Below are 19,538 nucleotides of genomic sequence, written 5' to 3'. Positions count from 1 at the left end.
GCTACTCATGAGTGCTGATATTTTTACTCATATGGAAATTCGGTGAATCGGAGAACTTTTCCAGAGCATGGAAGAAGGGGGCGTAGTTAACATTCCAAAAAAGGGCAGCCATCTTAAGTGCGATTAGGAATTGGAATTGGAGCATAATATAATAGCATGAATAGGGAATGTATCTAGAGTTGTCTAGGCTTCCGTAGAAATTAGAAGATAATATCAGAGCTACATTCAATGGAGCAAAATATCACGTAATGCACCAAGGTTAACTTTTAGAGGTATTGGAATTCCAAAGCAGTGTCCGTCAGGGTTGCATCTAGTCAACAATATTATTTCTTCTTGTTATCGGTGACGGTGCTGCCTTGTCGGCGTTCAATGTATCATGACATGTCTACACAAATGCCTCGACCACGCTGATGAAATATGTTTGCCCTCTCATTGGGTCAAGGGCCTTGTAATCAGACTGAATATAAACCCCAGCAAAATCAAGCTCACTCTTCCTATTTGCATTAATGGGCCAAATATCGATAGTATTAATCAATTGGTATATCTCGAAAACATGGCTCCTGCCGACAGTGGCACCGAACTGGATGATGGCCGGCGCATCAATCGCATTAGATCCGTTTTCGCTTCCTTGTCTAAACTGTGGAAATGCAGCTAGCTCAACACCAAGATCAAGATGATATTGTTCTGTGTTATGGTAGTAGCATATGCAAATTGACCTCTGTAACTCGAAGGCGCCAATCCTTCGTAAACACTTGCCTACGTCGTGTTATCCGGTACTCTGGCCTGATACAACTTTGAACGAAGACCTTCGTCTTTGCACAGGCCAGTTACCTGTAGGCGCGTTGATGAGGAGGCAGAAGTGGCAATTAATGGTATTAAGAAAGGGCAAAAAATGCTGAACACATGACGTAGAGCAGTGGAGGAGGAGTACAAGTTTCTCGGAAGTCCTAGAGGAAACTGGAACATATTTCAGCAAACCGTGAACAATGGCAGGTAGGAATGGTTGCTGTCCTATGCCTTATATAGCGGTAAATGGAAACCATAATTTAATAATTTATCCAATTTTCATCAAGCTGACAAAAATTGTCGCAACCGATAACAGCTACGATGATGAAATCCGCGCACGGTTGTTGTCAGCCAACAGAACCTATTTCAGCTTACAAAAACTGTCTCACCAAAGGGTCAAAGCTCTTACTGTACAAGACAATGATCTTGCCAGTCCTCATGTATTCATCGGAGACTTGGGTTCTTAGCAAGAAGAATTGCGAACTCCTGGCCGCGTTCGAGTGAAGAATCCTCCGAAGAATTTTTGGCCCCCTACATGAGGATGGACGATTCCGTAGCCTACACAATGACGAAATCTATGAGCGATACCATGACGGGTCAGGTTGTGGATAAAATCGGGCTCAATAGGTTACGGTGGGCGGGTCACTTAATCCGTAAGGATGAGGATGATCCTGCCCGGATAGTCTATAAGGGCAATATCTATGGTAGAAAAAGAAGACGAGGCAGACCCTTCCCGGAATTAAACGTTTGCGTAGGTCAGGACGCTAGACAGCTTTTAGGGATACCAAATTGATGGACCTCGGCGCAAAACCGGGATGTCTGGAGTTCCTTATTAAGGCAGGCCTAGACCGGATACCGGTTGTTGCGCCGTTGATGATGAGGATGGTTTCTGTCGATGGTGGCACCGAACTGGATGATTCCCAACTGGAGCTGCGTTTGATCCGCTTTCGCTACCTTGTCTAAACTATGGAAATGCAGCTAGCTCAACATTAAGCTCAAAGTGAGTCTGTTCTGTATTATGGAGGTAGCACATGGAAATTAACCTCCTCTTTTACTCGAAGGCGCGAATCCTTTGTGAACGCTTGTCAACGTCGTGTTATCGAGTACTCTGGCCTGATATAACTTTGAACGAAGATCTTCGTGGTTGCACAGGCCAGTTACCTGTAGACGCGTTGATGAGAAGGCAGAAGGAGCAATTAATGGTATTAGGAAAGGGCAAACACTGCTGGCTACACTGTGCAATGAAATTCATTATCCCAAGATAGTCGACGTGTGGGTCGCCCCCGAAACACATGACGCAGAGCAGTGGAGGGGGAGTACAAGTTTCTCGGGAAGTCCTAGAGGGAGCTGGGACATATTTCACCAAATCGTGAACAATGGCAGGCAGGAATGGTTGCCATCCTATGCCTTATATAGCGGTAAATAGCAACCATAATTTCATACATGATAATAGTGAAAATATAAAAGGATTAAGATATATTTCTGGATGGATTTATTACGAGCGGTAACCCAGCTAAAGTTAAAAGTATTATTTGAGATGTTATTCCCATGAATTTTGACGTTGGGAGACACGTTTCACTTTATAAAAGAGTCACAATTAATCCGCTTATTTGCTTATATTGTTGTATGTGACATACATATTTGTTTATCTTCGTCAACCGTTCTTTTCTTATTTTACTTGGGTTTTGTCGCAATCCAGGCTAAGTTTTCTCAGGTGATTTTTGTATGGAATTCAATATATAAGCCTTTGTCGAGTTTCATTGATTTGTGGTCAAGGTCTACCTGGCATTGTATAAAATAGTTGCAGATACATGAGTACGTCTCCTGAATTTAAGAAGACAAAGTTAACTTTCAAGTTTTGAGAATGATTTTGAATTTTTTACGAATAGTTCAAGGAGGCTAATGCCAGGTTCTGTGGAATTGGAATGCCACATTCAAGTCAGTTCTGTTTAAAGATTGATTGTGAAAGTAAATTTTCATTTAGTAGATAATAGCTCTTTGACTGGATAGAAAAACTAGTTTGCTATATTTTAACCAGAATATTCCTTCAATGTCCGTTTAGTTTAAAATGTTTCATTGAGGAAAGGTTGAATGGTTCAAGGTGGTATTTAATTGCAGTTCCATACAAATATGCACATGACTAACCCGTCAGTGGTGCTTTTACCAAATAAAATTAAGCGGTGGCTTATGGCGCTACATTGATTACTGGATACCTTTGCGAACCGATTATCAGATGCTATGTTTTCGCAGATTTACTGAATATAACATTATAAAGGTTATTAATACGATATAAAGCGACAGATTGGTTAACACCCACTGGGGATAGATAGACCAAAGTCCGTGCCTGTTCCAGACATCTGATGTCCCAGGAGACTCAGACGTTTGTCTGATACAGAAACAGACTTTGTCTGGAACAGCCATTTGTCTAACACATACACGGACATTTGTCTGCCAGATGTCCGACACAGCCACAGAAGTTTGCCTGATACAAACACAGATGTTTGAGGCCTATATCCGAGACAGGCATTTGTTTGTCTGATTTCAAAGCAGTCGTAGACATTTGTGTGATACAGAAACAGACTGTGTCTGAAACGGGCATTTGTCTGGCCCAGTCATAGACATTCGTTTGGCGCAGACACAGACAATTGTCTATCTGATGTTTTAAAACAGACACAGACATTTGGCTCCCTATTGTCTGAGCCAGCCGGCGAAATAGAAAACTTTGACATAGTATACATAGTGTACCTTGTTAGGAATAGTACATTATCCGACGTTATCTTTGATACTTCTGCTAAATTTTCACTGGATACCTCACTTATTTTGTTAGTTAGTTTAGTCTAGTGGGAGGAGCCTCAGCTATAAGCACTCAGGCCTTTGCTAGGCCCATTGTACTATAGCCTTCTCGCTTTCGCAGGCTTTCGCAAATGTCCTTCAGAAACAGAGAATGCGCAGACTCCTCGGTGAAGAAACCTGACCAAGGTATCTTCGAGACCACCACTCCGATTTTTTCGATGAGGTAGTTTAAGGGACAGTGCCCCGTTAAAGGCCCTGCTAGGGTTTTCATGTCCCACTTCTTAAGGGCCACTTTGTAAAGGACGGCCTCGGGTTCCTTCATAAAGATTTTTGGCTGCCTGTACAGGTTCAAATTTCTCCATTCGGGTGCGTGCATCTTTGTCATTTCCTCCTTCAAAGTAGACTTGACAGTACATGGCCGAATGCCAAAAGCTAGTTCTGGCCCTACCATTGTGGATTCAGAACCTTGGCGAGCCAATCTGTCAGCTTCCTCATTACCAGCGATGTTTGAGTTTCGACCAAGTTTCAGCATCATCTGATGACAACTCCACACCAACTGGCTTGATATTTCGTTGCTGTTTAGTGCTGATAATGCTACCCAACTGTCGGAACAGATTCGAATGGTGCGACCCTTCCATTTTTGCTGCAAACATTTTTCTGCTTCCGTCATTTTTTCGAGAGGACGAGCCAGTTCCATAATCGAATTTCCGGAGAACACCCCTGCGCCCAATCCGTTTTCCATGACTGACCCGTCTGTTAAGATCATTAAGCCTGTAATCGCAAAAGATTCGTGACCATTTATCGACCATTATTCTCTTTTGGTGATTGCGACGAAATATGTCTTTTCGAATACGAATCAGGAAACCATATGATTAGCGGGCATCAGATAGTATCAATCCTATATGTGTCGTTAGCTGCTCAAGTCTATATGCGTCGTTAACTCGTTGCTTTAGAAATACTTAGGCAACCGAGCCTCTGAATCTTTGTCAGCAGCTTTTTGCTGTTCGCAAAGTTCAGTGTTGGCCATTATACGATGTACGCCTACATCAAAATGGATGTATATATCCCATAAATCTGTTTTGGTGAAAGTCCCCAGATCTCACCTACAGCACTCCTACAGCATCACAGCAATCTGCAGAATTTTTGGTAGTCGGGATGCACCAGCATGATTTCCGCCCCTGCTAAGATGGGTAGCGTGTAACTGCCCCATCTGACGTTTCTTCTGAACATAACTAGTCCAGTCTTCCTAGCGTCTCCAGTCTCCGACAAGAGCCACAATGTCAGGGGATGCCACCGTGATGTCGATGACCTCTTGTCTGACCATATTGAAGAAAGTGGGTTCATTACTCAAATTAAAGATCTGCAGTTCGGTTCCTGCCAGATACTTCAGTAGTCTCGATCCTCTCGCACTGATGTTGGAACTTCCGCAGCATATATGGTGGAGCACCAAAGGATCTCCTTATCACTCTGTTGGCATTTTATGGTCAATTTGATCATTGTGGAGTCGCCATCACATAGGTTGTTAACCAAGATAGCTTGGAAGTCTGTTGAAATCACCATGTAGGAGCGGGGTCTATCACTTCCATTGGCATTCAGCAAATCAGCATGTCGGAAGTTTAAGCCCCTAATTTCCCCACCACCAACCGATGGTTCTTGTATGAAGTCTAGCTAAGGATATTACCTAACCTTCATTTCCGCTCAAGAATTGTGGCAGCTTGTTATTTAGTTCCTCGTGGCCTCATGCAATCCATGTCCGGAACGATGCGGTATGTGGCTCGTCCCATCTCTTTTGCTATTCTGCGGCAGATTCCCACTCTGCCCGCTGCCGATGAAATGCAATACCCCACTCCTAATTTCTTACGGTTTAGTTTATTTTTCAGAACAGTTGCTCATACTGGAGCTGCGTAGGGTAGCACAGAATTGACTACCTTTGAGAGAAACAGACGTCGGCTTTGTTTTGGCTCACCAATATTCGGCAATATTCTCGAGAACATTACAGCGACGAAAGATGTTTTAGTTGCTGCCCCTCTATGTGTTCCTTGGAGCTAAGCTTTTTGTCAATCATTATTTAAGTGATGGTTTGGAGTAAATAATTTGTTCGTTTCCTTCCTTTGCTGATTAGAACTACTTCTGCTTGTGTGGAAGACCAGAATTTTTTAATCAAAAATTGATCTCCCATATTGCTTCGTTTGTGTAAATCTCGATCTCGTCTAGGTGTTTTACCACTATTGCAATCCCGATATCATCCGCAAAGCCAATGGTTGTCACGCTGTTGGGAAGGTGTAGTGTTAACACTCCCTCGTACATAATTAGCCATAGTTCGATTAGTTTGCCAAGGGTATTGACCAGACATATCGGTGTAAATGAGAAGGGGCACCCAATGGTTTACCTGACTTCGGAATGAATATAAGTTTTTGTAGCTTCCATTGTTTGTTTTCTCTAAGGAATGCAGTAAAATTTGGGCAAACATATTTGATGCTGCTTTGGCTGCCACTTTCAAAGCGATATTCGGATGCCATCTACCCCTACAGTTTCTTTGCTGCCTCCAGGACTACCAACCACTCCCGAAACTTCGTCAGGATTTACACGCACTGGCGGGCGGAAAGTGTTTACTATATTCCGCAGCAATTTAGGACTAGTAATCACAGAACTATATGCGCCATCGCATGGATCTGAATCAGCTTTGGCACACAGCTGCTTATAATGCTCGGTTTTGCTCCTAAGTAGCTCCTAAAACTCAAACCGCTTTCTTCTGCGCTGGGAGCGTCTCCTGGCTTTTAGGCAATTTGCCGACATTCCTTGGTTTCTGAATTCCGCCAGATGTTGGGATTTCGTTTTCGGAAAGTTGTTCGTCGAGGCATGGAGGCATCGAACTCCCGCTGCAATTTTCGCATGAACTCTGAATTTTTTTTCTTTTGCGTTTTCCGAGAATAAAATATTTTTCAGAAGTACCTCCTTAAACATTTTTGCATCAAATTTGCTAGTTATCCCGCTCATCGTTGTTTGGAAAATGGTAGCTTGATGATCGCTGTGTGTATATTCATCGCTGACATGCCACTGCAAATCCTTGGCTAGCGCATCGCTGATGAAGTAGAGGTTCACGACCGATTGTACATAGTTCTCCTCTCCGAAAAGTGCTGACTCCTACAAAGTTGATAAGTACGACATTCAAAATGTCTATCGTAATATCCGTTCTCTTGCATTATGATAGTTTTTCTTCCCATGAATTGAAGTCGCTCGAGTTATGGGTTATACATTAACCCTTCTTAAAAAAAACAAAAGTTTTAAGTTTTAATGATTTATTCGGGCAGCGTTCCTGCCAAAATCCCGATTACAACTTCTTTTGTTAATTTCTATTTCTGACTTTTATACATTTGATTTTCTGCTTACTTCGAAAATGCACATCCGGCATGTGCTAGAAAAATATCTGATACAATGAACTTGTCGGCAAAATGTATTTTATTACGAATTTGTGAAAAGTGCACTTTGGAATAAATTTATGTTTACTTATGGTGAAAATATAAATTGTATGTAAATGTAGGATGTTGATGGTTGTTATGGGGACATAACTCTCGCGATTAGTTTTGGATTGTAGCAGCTTCCATTGAAAGATAGTTTTCCTAAGCAATTTTCCTAAGCTATAGATGTATATACCTCCTATTTTGGTACTTGTAAATCCACCCTCTGGATGTTTCTTCGCATCTTCTATAGCTCGACTTCCACATGGTTGCCTTGTAGTTTTTTCTGCTATCCATTCTCCACTATGAAAATTTTTGTACTATTCGCACACAATGGCTACATCCACTTTGCTTTCGAACTCGCTGTGGGAGAGCAGGTCTTGGTCCGCTCGATAGTGATTCAGATTTAATTGTATAATTGTGCATTTAATTATGAACTCCTTTCTGAACAATAAGCATTTACTCCTTACTGCAATGTAGGTGATGACGCTATTTTAGGTTTCATTCAAAAAACGTTTTTTGGTTTTCCGTTGCAGCCCTTGGCAAGTGGCCTTGTTCCCACATATGCAGCACAGATTGGATCTGTTTTGGGAGCTAGTGCAAGCCTTCGCTATGTGACCAAACTGCCAGCACTTTAAGTATTGTTGTACTGGATACTGTTCACGTAGCTGGCTAGTAGTAGGCGTAGTAGATTATCCATCCAACATATATTTTGACTGCTGTAATCACTTTTTTTAGCTGCTTTGAAACTATCTGTTTGTCGCCGTACGCCCTCCTAAACCGTAACACATTAGCCTCCTAATTGAGATTGGAATGCTGCGCATATCTCGCACTTTGTAGTAACTTCATTCAAGTCCTTGCACTCGATAACCACCGAATCCTTACTTATTTTGACCGTCGCTGTATCACCTAGAAATGCTTCGTTTTTCTCCATAGGTCTCCACCACCATCTTCGTCTTCTTTACGTTTTAGAAACCGATCGCTGTCTGTATGTCTGTCGAACCCGATTTATACGGAAATCGCTAAGGTTCTTGACCCGAAATTTGGTGAGAACAAGTGGTCTGTGATTCCCTTTACATACTACAAGTGGCATCGTATCGTGTTAAGTTCAAGTGGGGGCTACCCATATGTACAAAAGGGGGCGTTACTTTTTTTTGCACAGGGTATGGTCATGTTAGGTATTACCTGAAAGGGCTCCGTTGGTACTTCTCAAAATTGACCTAATTTCAGGGTGAAAAAGGTGAAATAAAGGGAGTGAGGGATCAAAATGTGGGCCCCGGAAAGTGTAACAGCTCTCATTCTCAGAACCTTCGATGAAAGATCCTGGAGACCGAGGGCCTGCGTTCTGATGTGAAAATTGTTAGAGACAATCATGCTGAGACAATTCTGTTCCCCGGACCTTGTTGCGGTCAACTTACAATACTAGGTTAATGGTAAAAAAAGATACATCACAGTCGCCTCTGCTTACTTACCCTATAATTCTTTGCGCTCTCCTCCGACGCAGGAGTTAAGAGATCAGTCAGTGTATGCAGAATCACGTTGTTTTGAACTTTTAATAGGTTTTCATGCAAACGCCTAGCATATTTATTGGGGGAGTACCAAAAGCAATTCTAGCGGAGAGAAGCTGTTTGATTTTATCACTTCAGCTAGTCTGATGACCGCGAACACGTTCGTGGGACTAAGAAAAAGTGAAATAATTGACCTAACAATCTGTACTTCAAAGTTGTTAGAGTTGATTAGAAACTGGCGAGTGCTAGATGAAGTCTTACTCTCAGATCACCGTTACTTAGAATTTAATCTGACTATTGCAGCCGAACAGCCTGAAATACAAAGACGAAATAATAGGAAAATGAATTGGACAAAGTTCAATGAACTTCTTGGCGACAATGGTAAGCTCCCTAGGCTATTAAGGGCTCCTTTGGCGATAGAAGATCAAATGGTCCCGAGACCAACGTGGTAAAACGGTTCCATGGTGGAACCGAGAACTGCGAAGACTCAAGAAATCAACCTGATGACTACTACATCGTGTCCGCAAAAGTAATAAAGATGAAGACCGGAATTCACAGCGTGAATATGAGAGGCTCGTAAAACGTTCGAAACGAGAAACTTTTAGAGCATACTGTGAGAACTGGAAGGTGAAAGGAACACTTCCAGGCGTGTAGAGTCCTTAATAAGGGCCGAGTTAGACTCGCTTAGAAAACCGGATGGCACTTTCACGAACTCCAGAGTTGAGTCTATATAGACTCTTTTGGAAGTACACCACCCGGGAGAACAGATCTCAGAATTGGGAAGAAGAGAATTGACGGTTTCTGCAAACCCTTCAACACGAAGGTGTTACAAGGGGAATTGTGACACTGCGGGAGCGGTTGTTATCAATGAAAAGGCAAGAGCTGCTATACTATCATTTGAACACTTCAAAGCACCTGGCATGGAAGGCATCTACCCAGCGATGCTAAAGGAGGGTATAGAGCACTTAGAGCAACTGCAAAGAAATATTTTTTGGCGATGTCTTGTTCTGGGCTACGTGCATTCCTCTTGATAGAAGGTGACGAAAGTCTTCATACCAAAGCCTGGGAAAGATGACTATTCAAGTCCAAAGAACTTCAGGTAAATCAGCTTAACATAATTTTCGCTGAAATGTCTGGAGAGAGTGGTTGAACGCCAGATTCGCGAGAAGGCGCTAAGGTAGCACCCACTAAATAAAAACCAACATGCTTACCAATGTGGAAAGTCCTGTGAGTCTGCTCATTCTTTGGTTTCAAATATAGAGGATGGAATTCTGAAAGGCGAGTACGCAATGGGGTGTTCGTTGACATTGAAGGGGCTTTTGACAATGTACTGTTCCAGAAGTTCTGTGATGCCGCCAGAGATCATCGTGTTGACAAAACTCTAATAAAGTGGATCTACGCTATGCCAACGCAGAACTTGTTGTGTGCTGAAATGGGTGTTGATCGCTACCTAACAACGGAAGCTACGCAAGGCTGCCCTCAAGAAGGTGTACTATCGCCACTTCTGTCGAGTGTGCTGATCAACTAACTACTATCTGAACTGCAAAATATGCCAAAACATGTTCAAACTTATGTGGATGACATGGTTGTGCTGGCTGTTGGTCGAGATCCCCATACATCTGTTTGGCAGAAGATATGATGTTATCTTGAAACGAAAAGAAAACTGAAGCAAACCAGAAGAGTGCGTGTCAGGACATACTGACATGTTCTACACCGATCGCTCAAAAACAGAACAGGGTTCTGGAGCAGTAGTCTACCTCTCCAATGTAAACGAGAAGTGAGCTTTTCCTTTGGGAGAATACACAACGGTCTTCCAATAATTACAGGTGGCTGCGCCATAATGCTGCTAGACACACCAAACATACTGCAAAGTTTATGCTATCTTTTGAAGGAAGGAAGACTTGAAGAAGTATTGTGACTGGTCATAATTAACTAGCTGGGCAATTGTTCAGAATAGGAATTTTCCAAGATGGTATGTGCCCTTCCTGCAATGAGGAAGCGTAATCCACGGAACATTTTCCATATGAGTGCCCCGGCTATGGGCGTATCAGACATCAGATTTTTGGTGCTGATGTGCTCCAACAAATCCGGGATATTACGTTAGACGGGGGAGTTGAGTACAATGGACCATTATCGCCTGGGTGCTCAGAAGCTTTGCCTCTCCCCCACCTCAAAGAAGAAATAAAATGCTGACGTAATAATTAATGGGAATAATTGACATACGAGTAAAATACCAAAGCCTTCTATATGAAGAAACTTCATTCCGCCATTCTTTTCGAAGGTTTTATTTAAAACAAAGTCGATACTGTGACTGTGACTTTACTCAGAAACGGCTGTAGCGATCGGCACGAAATTTGGTAGGAAGGTTAGAAATGTGAACGCCCATGCATCGCTCTACATTGAATTAAAGGACGAATTCCCATATAAGCGCAAGGAGGGTGTACATTTTTTTTTCTCACCTAATTAAGTTATGTAGGGTACCAAATGAAACATCTCAATTAGTAGTACTTTCCGAAGCTGGTATAGGTTTTGACATTATTTTTAAAGTAAAGGAGTGGGGGGGGGGGGGGGGGGTTTGGGGTTGAAAGTGATCATTTCTTTCAGAGATCCATTCGCAAAGACTACCATACCGAAAAATCTGAAACAAATACGAAACTACTCCTATATAGTGTCCAGGGCTCTAACTACCATAGAGCTCCCTTCTGCTCAAATAAAGCTAATGATAGAATATTACTATAATTTTTTGAAAATTGAACAGAAATCCTCTTATGCTCGGTTTAGAATCATAAAATTCTGCGGTAATGTAGATTATGACATCAATCATGATATTAACAAAGTAACAACAGGTCGAAGTTGACTCTTTGCGCAAATTTACGCAATCTAAAACTTCGAATGTCAGGATCACATCAAAGTGAATAGTCTGATATGCTTAACAATAATAATCGTTGGCGCAACAATCCATATTGGATGAGGACCTTGAAGTGTGTTACAGCACTTAATTCAAGGCTGTAACGGTACACCACAGTACAGAAATCTGAATTTCTTATGTCCATCATGGTCGTGTGTTGCTTCGAAAATTCGCCGAATGACTTTCCTTTCGAATGTGTTTAGCAAATTTCCGGAGGCTTGGTTATGGTCCAGGTTTCGCACCCATAACACACCACTGGTCGTATGACAGTTTTGTATGCGCGGAGCTTCGTGTTTCTGTACACATGCTTCGATTTCATTATGGGAAGGACGTCAGTCTCATTGGCGTCCTTTGACAGCTGTCTACCGATTCGATGTTGGGGTCCCCTACGTTGATGCTCGAATGAGCTGGCATCCTAATAACTTAATGCCTAAGGAATTAAGCTTTTCTGGAACAGCCAGCTCCGCAGCAAAGCCATCCAAGGCGCTTTGTTGAACACAGGGTCATTCCCCTAAAAATATGAAGCTGAGGTATTCAAAAGGAATTACTGGATGGGGAAATCTCAGTAGTGGCTAGCCGAGAGGTAGTTTTAATGGATAAAAATTCCACACACCCAGGGCATGTGAACACTGGGTTTAGCCTTTTGAAAATGTCTATATCTTAGAAAAATATATCACTGAAGCACAAAGAAGCTTTAGCCTGACTTAGGCTTGAAGTACTGGTGGTTTTAAGTTGGATATATGCAATTTGTACCCTTGCCGTGTTTACAATTATTTAAAACGGATTTGTTTCCATCATGCTGCTCCCAGTGCAGATGTGAGGCAGCACCTGGTGAGTTGCCTCTGCCCCGGACGAAACCGTTAGTTACCTTTCTTTCCATTTACTGAGTACTTGGGTGCTATGACCAAAACAATGGTTTCATGGACCGAGAACTGAGAGAAAATTGCTCTCCATCTGATCCGGTCCAACAAGTAGATGTGGACTTAGGAGCCCTTTTACCCCAAACAAAAGAAAATGTTGTTTTGAGTGTAATTATGCGCTGTTTCCAACGAATAATTATCTGAAATAATGAAAAACTTGTTGTTTCTTTTTCGTTGGTGTAGATATTTATTCTTGCAATTACCGATATTTCGGGAACCACTTGTTCCCTTCATCAGTGCTCACAAGTCCTCGGGGACTTGTTAGAACTGATGACGGAAATTGCTGAAGGGTATTGGCAAGAATAAATATCTACACCAACGAAAAAGAGACAATAAGTTTTTTATTATTTCAGACAAAAAATGATGGTTAATGTTTATTTGTTTAGACAGTAATTATTCATCATAATAACAACGCCCCTTTTTGAAAAGAAGTTATTTTAAACACTACAAATGAAACATCTCTTATTCATATCGCTATATAACTTTATTCTTTCAGTTTTAATTTTGAATTATGTTTTCATCACCATTTTCATGTTAAATTCAACAAAATCTCTCTTTATCCTTTGTTTTATTTATTTTTGTGTAGTTTTGTAAATTGAAAACAAAACTTTTTAAAATTTGCCGTTTTTAGTTGAATATTTTTTAATTTTAGTTCAATATTTTTTTAATAATAAATAAATGAGAAATAGGTAGTTGGTAATATTTTTCTCCCTTTTGGTATTGCTTCACATGTATTTCCTTCTACTTTTCTACTGTATTTCATCTCTTCGTTTCGTATCAAATGGAATAGATAGTTTTTTTTTCAGTTTTGCTGATAATTGATAATTTATTTTATAATTAAAATGATGTCAGGCTACTTTTATATCTGTGGATTTATAGTTTGGCAATGTAAACTGTATGATAATTACAATAATGACTGACTTGATTAGATTATATTTAATATTATCTGTTATTGTTCATCTGTAAACTAGTTAACTTTTAATACTACGACGCTGCTTTGGTTGAATTTTTAAAAGCTTTTGCTTTATTTCCATGTTATTTCACTACAATATTGTATATTATTAGGTTACCATCTACCACGTAATGAACGGTTTCTTTAATTTTTCACTATTTGTTTGAAAGGAAGATCGGTTTTATGTCATTGTAAATAATTAATATAAACAAAATATTGATGAGGTTATTAGTAATAATAACTGTATCAAGTTAAATAAATATTCTGTACGCATAATTTCTCCTTCGTAAATATCTTTCGTTTATGATATCCAATTCAAAGCTAAATTATCTCATCTATTCTTTATTATGTGGATTTACTCAGATTTTTGTCAGCTAGTTGATTATAATCTAAAAAATGTTGCTTCTATATTAGACTTGGATAATATGACGTTGCTATTCCATACTGTAAAAATTATTAAATTAATTGCTTTTATTGGAAAAATAAATAATTCAGTTTATTCATCCAATTCACGAAATATTGATAGTAGGTGTTTCTATGTGAACAGCATGAAAGAGGCGTTGCTTTTTCTCAACGTTATAGCCAACCGGAGATACTTTACTGTCACACTAACTATATGTATGGGGTTTTTATTTCAGGGGATTCTGGCTCGAAGAAAGGACTGCTAAATCAGGCTTTTTTTCTATTTATAACATTAATGACGACTATTCAATTGTGATATTATTATCAAACTAATCAATCCACCATCTCATCTTTGTATGATTTTTGTTTGTGTGAGGTTATGTGTAGATGCTTTTAAATGCTTTCTGTGATAGCTTTCTACTTAAAAGGCATTGTGTGAATTTATTCTCAAGAGCAATTGCTCCTTCTGCGTGTAATTCATTTCTTTTTATAAAGTTGTTAGAATACTGTGTAAATTGCTTCGTATTAGAAATTAATAAAGCAAAACGATAATCCAAGGATATTCTACACGATATTCTGACTAGTCCGTTCTTCGATAGAATTTAGTAGTTTTCATTGATGGAATAGAAATACTCATATCCAACAATCTTGCATGATTAGATACCTCCTGTATAATTATAACATTGAGAAAAACCTTTATTTAAGTGTAATTTCTCAAACTAGGACTAAATTATGACTTGCATCTGCACAGGGGTAGCTAGTTTTTATTTTTTTTAAAAAGTTTGGTGTTATGGTGTTTAAAAAAGATGAAAATAAGAATTCTCAGATATACTAGCTTAGTGGTACTTGGTTCAACAAAGAAAAGTCCTTTTGATGCTTCCATTTTTCTTTTGATGCATTTATTTAATTTTATGTTACATTCAGAAACGATACTTTTATTTCATTTCAGAACCTCTATTCATTCAAATATTTTTAATTTTATCTCAATAAAATAATTCAAATATATCTAAATCTAAAATTTAATTCAATTTTATTTTAAGAATGATTTGATTTTAAATTTCATTTTTATTTGTAATTTATTTATTGAATTATTTCTTAATATATTTAAGTGAAATGTTTGCATGCCATCTCATCATTGTTATAAAAAGATTAAATTTTGTTTTTTTATCCTTTAAAATATCCAATTGTTGAATGTCTACATTCAAACTAAATCTGATTAAACTGAGTTTATTTATTTTTTTAGTCCGAAATCTTAAAGTCTAGAAAATCGTAAAAATTGCCAATATACTAGCACGGACTAACTTTCCCTTAATATGGTAATGTTACCTTTTTAGGTTGCAAATTGATTATACAATAGCTGCTGCTACTAATTTGGTATATTTATCAATAGAAAATTTAAAAATACAAATTAAGTGGTTGTTCTAATTAAATACGAGTATAATCGTTCACTTTCAATTCGTTTATTATGTTTCCTATACTCACTTCCTCTTTGCTGTTAAAAACATACTTTCACTGAATTCCTAACCTTTAATTTTAAACTGCTAAATTTTGTTGATACATTACTGCTACCGTTTATTTTAATGATGTTGTTTTTACCGCTATTTTTATTTTGATATTATATTAAGTACTCGTAAAGCACTCTTTAGCACATTTGGTCACTGGACTTATGTGAAATTTGGTGATGTTCATATGACCTTAGTTTTTCCAAATCCCTTTATTTCTACTTGCTTATCTTGTAGGTACGTTTGATTGGCTACCTTTGTAAAATATCTAGATGTTTCCGCATGTGGACTCTAGAATATTTAATGATTTGAAATAACAGTGGCTAAGTTTTTCTCTAATTATTCATAAAAAACATGTGGTCGAAAATTAAACGAAAACTGAAATACAAAACAAATCATTTGTAACATTTCTAACGAATTTCATTTATTCAAAAACTAGAATTTATATATTTTCATAACATTTTCTTCACTTTGACTACATAATTGTTCCATTTTGGTAATTAACTGGTGTTTTAACTACAATCTCTAATTCATTTTCCTCTAATTCGGAAGCCTAAACAAATTAGTTTACCCTAAGGGTAAATTCATGAAGTTAATTTAAATTAATATATAAAAAGAAAAGCTAAAATTTCGCTCATTCCATTTTGAGTTGCTTTAATTTTTTAGCGGGGATTGGAAGATCTGTGAGCCTTCATTTATGCTTAAGGGAGTGTCTATTAAATTTACTTTCTAGCGACAGACATTTCAAGGGAAACATAGTTGCGTCGGTGTTTAGTAGCAGTAAGTGGCAGATATTCTTCGATAGAATTCATAGCATTACAGGGTGTTGTAATTTTACAGTAAATTTACCCTAAGATTTATTTTAGGTGTATAAAATTTCATTACTACATTAAAGCAGAAACCTAATCGCTTTCCATATAATACGAAGACAGTGATTATTACCCAACATAACTTTTCAGGAAAAAAATCATTGATTCCAATTTACTATGCTAGATTTTTGTATTTATTTTGAATTTCATATTTATAATTATATTACTCTATGTAAATCATATTATTCTGATTAGAGCTGTTGAATCTCCAGCGAACATTATGTCCGGCTATTTTTAATATTATTAGTTATTCGATAACATTCTACTATTGAAAGTTGAAAAAACACTTCTTTATCCAATTAATGTGTGGTTGTATGTAGTTTTAATAAGAATGAGTTGAATGCGAAAATCCATGTAAATAATACAACTAGCGTTAATGGATGAAAATTGGTCGATAGATAAGTATCTGTAGTCATAGAAGTAATTACATGATTACTCTGGCATCTCTTGGTATTACATGAGTACGCATTTCCCCTTCTCCGCCCAAGGGTTGTTTTTCTTATCGGGGGCGTGTATTAGTGGGTCGTTTTTCTCATTTTCCACTACATAGTCTCGCATCCTAAAATGAAATAAAGCAAAAAAATTGACATGAGTAAGGTTTCAAGGCTATATGTCTGGTAAAAGGACTTATTGCAAATTCCTGAATATTTCCAAAAAGCGATTTCAAAATTTTAATGCTTTTTCCAGCAAATTTTCAAAATTTATTAGTCTACTATTATAAGTTTTATTAAAGCCGATATCGGTATAGGATATGTCATATTTCACAATCTATATATTTTTTGCCTGTATAGGAACGCAATGTAAAATCGTGCCATTCGCCGTTTATAGCTGCGTTTACTTATTTATTTAACTCATAAAATTATTTATTTATTGAAAAATATAGTACAATCGTCGCTCGAAAATTAGAACTCGGGGGTAATAATAATAATTTCGAAATTATAGCAAACAATTAACTCAGATGTACCACTCTGAAATTAGAATAATTGGTTCTAATTTCCGAGCTTGAAATTTCCTTTTCTTTATTTCCATTTATTTTTCCAATATTCTCGTACGGATTTCCGGAGCGATAAGCCATCGGAGTACAAATTGAATATTTCCGTTTGACATATTACTTTGGGATGGTCTTCTCTTAGGGAGCCTGCAGGTCAGGGAATTGTGTTTTTTTACGAGCAACTATCATTCATGAAAAGACGTCCCCTGCTGCGCATTCCATCAGCCGAATTCAGGACGAAACCTCAGCAGTGGCTTTGTCCGCTGTTACTTTGATTTACTCAAAAAGACCCATCTTCAAGTCGAGTGTCCGTCCAAGGTACTTAACCATTGGTTTTGACTCTTTAATCATTTTGCGGATTGATATGCGGCCAGGGTCAGAATTTTCTTTTTAGTCAGGATGATTACTTCGGTTCTTTCAGGCTCACCATCACCGATCCGTTTACTCATCGCATCAGTATGCCAACACTGCTTTGTGTAATAGTCAACAGTATGTCCGACTTTTCTGGTACGCCGAGTCTTTAATTATCGCGAAAAGATTTCGAGAGGCCCAGCCCGAGGTTGGGTCCCTTTGCTATTTCTGACGTGACCCTACTCTGGCCACAATATGCTGATGAGTAGGTACGGCGGATAGTGAAACATCAGTCTGTGTACCTTTGTCGAGATAGCGTCGGATCCTGGCGCCTTTTCATTCTTCATTGGCTCTTGGAGGTATTTTATGGTGGAAAGTACCTAATCTTCGGTCCCTTTCACGATGTTGTAATAAACCGGGGCAGTATTAAGTGAAGAGGGGTTCGGTTCTGCCGAATCTTTCTTTATAACCGAGTCTCCACGGATGTCGATCCATCTCACGGTAATTTAAACGTGGTGCCAAATGGCGAACGTAATGATATTCTTTTTGCAAGTTGGCCATAGAAGGTGTCCTCCAGAGCATAGAAGCCGCTGTCGTTATCAGGTTGATAACTGAATTTACGACAGTACCGGTTGTAGCGCTACCACCTCTGGAAGTAATCTCCAGCGCGGCTCTGCCCGTTTCTTCGAGCTTCGAAGAATCTCTCGATGTTCACCTTTGCGACGTTCCTCATGCAGGAAAAGTGTCAGGCTGGTTTATGTCGAGAGATATCGCCAACCACTTCGAACGCGATGTACTGACGGTTGTTCGCCGAAAATTCTGCGAGAACTCCCAACTAGTTCACACTCGACACCACGAAAGGCCTCGTTGGGAATGCTTTCTTCGCAGCCTGGGTGCGTTGGCATTGATCCGGTACTTAAAGCTAGGAGCGCCGTTCTCATGGCATTTCTGCGTATTCCTGAAATCCGAATCCAGCCAAAATCATTCCTTTGGCCTTGGGCTCGAAGCTGAGCGCCATGTCTAACTACTGCGGTTCGTAATAAGTCAGGACACCATGTGGCGGGGTCTCTGTTACTATTCGGTGATTAGCACTAGATCCGCTTTTACCTCCCGCAGTGAACTGTACTACTAACTCGGCGGTTGTACTCCGGTGCATGTTGATTTTTAAAATGCGGATCATGCTAGTTCTGGGCATATTCCCTTTAACATTGAACCGCTATGGCGACAGTCTTTTCATGAATATGGCCGAAGAAAGGAATTTTTTAGAGGAAGACAATATCCCACTTACTATTCTAATACTTAGATAGGAAGCACAGAAATTTTTCAACTTAATACAATGTGAGGATTCCTGATTTTTGGAAGAAGCAATGGAAGTTCGCATCCAGAATTTTTGACCAGTTATCAAACTGCTTAACCCCATGGTCAAGGTTCGTATCAATAATTTCATTGAATACTAAGTCCTGCCTGCTAACTACTATGGCTATTCGGCAGGCAAATCTATGTCTGACTGCATCAATCATTTCGATAGCGGAAGATAAACGTCAGCAGGTGTTGGTTGTGGTGCTGGATGTAAAGAACCTATTTGAAAAGGTTGACCTGGCTACATAATGTCACATTATGTCGCTAAGCTAGTTACCAGCTGCTTTCCTGTTGAGGTCGCTTTATAGGTGTCAAGGATAATATCCAATCCACGCCTACAACTAGAGCTGGACAGCGATCAAGTTGGAAATAGCATTCCCGAAGGATGCGTTTTAAGTCCAATGTTGTTTATTCTCTATACAACATCTCTGCATAATAAATGCTTTGATAGCATTGAAATGATTCAATATGAGGATGATTTCCTCATTTTGGCTACTGAAGACGATTGGTTGTCGACTTCCAAATGTTTGTAAAGGCAGGTAAATGCGTTTGTTGGTGAATCTCGAAGATAGAGCCTACCAATCAACATACCCAAATCCCAATCTGTATTCTTCAAGAGAACCAGAGTAACAGGGAGCACAGGATAACATTAATCTTACCTTTGCCCATGTCAAATGCAACTCCTTTTTAGGTAGGGAGATAAAGTGGACGAGTTCGGTCATGGGCCTTTTGAAGTTCA

General features: G+C 39.1%; 1 protein-coding gene across 2 annotated transcripts in view; it reads right to left on the bottom strand.

The window, feature by feature from the left end:
• Positions 1–12,838: 12,838 nt before the first annotated feature.
• LOC119651038 (guanine nucleotide-binding protein subunit gamma-e) overlaps positions 12,839–19,538 on the bottom strand; it is a 170,629-nt gene continuing 163,929 nt past the window's right edge. For both annotated transcript variants that reach the window (XM_038054355.1, XM_038054356.1), the window contains one exon: positions 12,839–16,657. In XM_038054355.1, coding sequence (XP_037910283.1) covers positions 16,552–16,657 — 106 coding nt within the window. In that variant the 3' untranslated portion in view covers positions 12,839–16,551. The remainder of the gene's footprint in view (positions 16,658–19,538) is intronic.

This window comes from Hermetia illucens, chromosome 3, assembly GCF_905115235.1.
Source record: "Hermetia illucens chromosome 3, iHerIll2.2.curated.20191125, whole genome shotgun sequence".
NCBI classification, from domain to species: Eukaryota; Metazoa; Arthropoda; class Insecta; order Diptera; family Stratiomyidae; genus Hermetia; species Hermetia illucens.
Note: the sequence above shows the minus strand (reverse complement) of the source record. Positions and strands in the feature narration are given on the sequence as shown.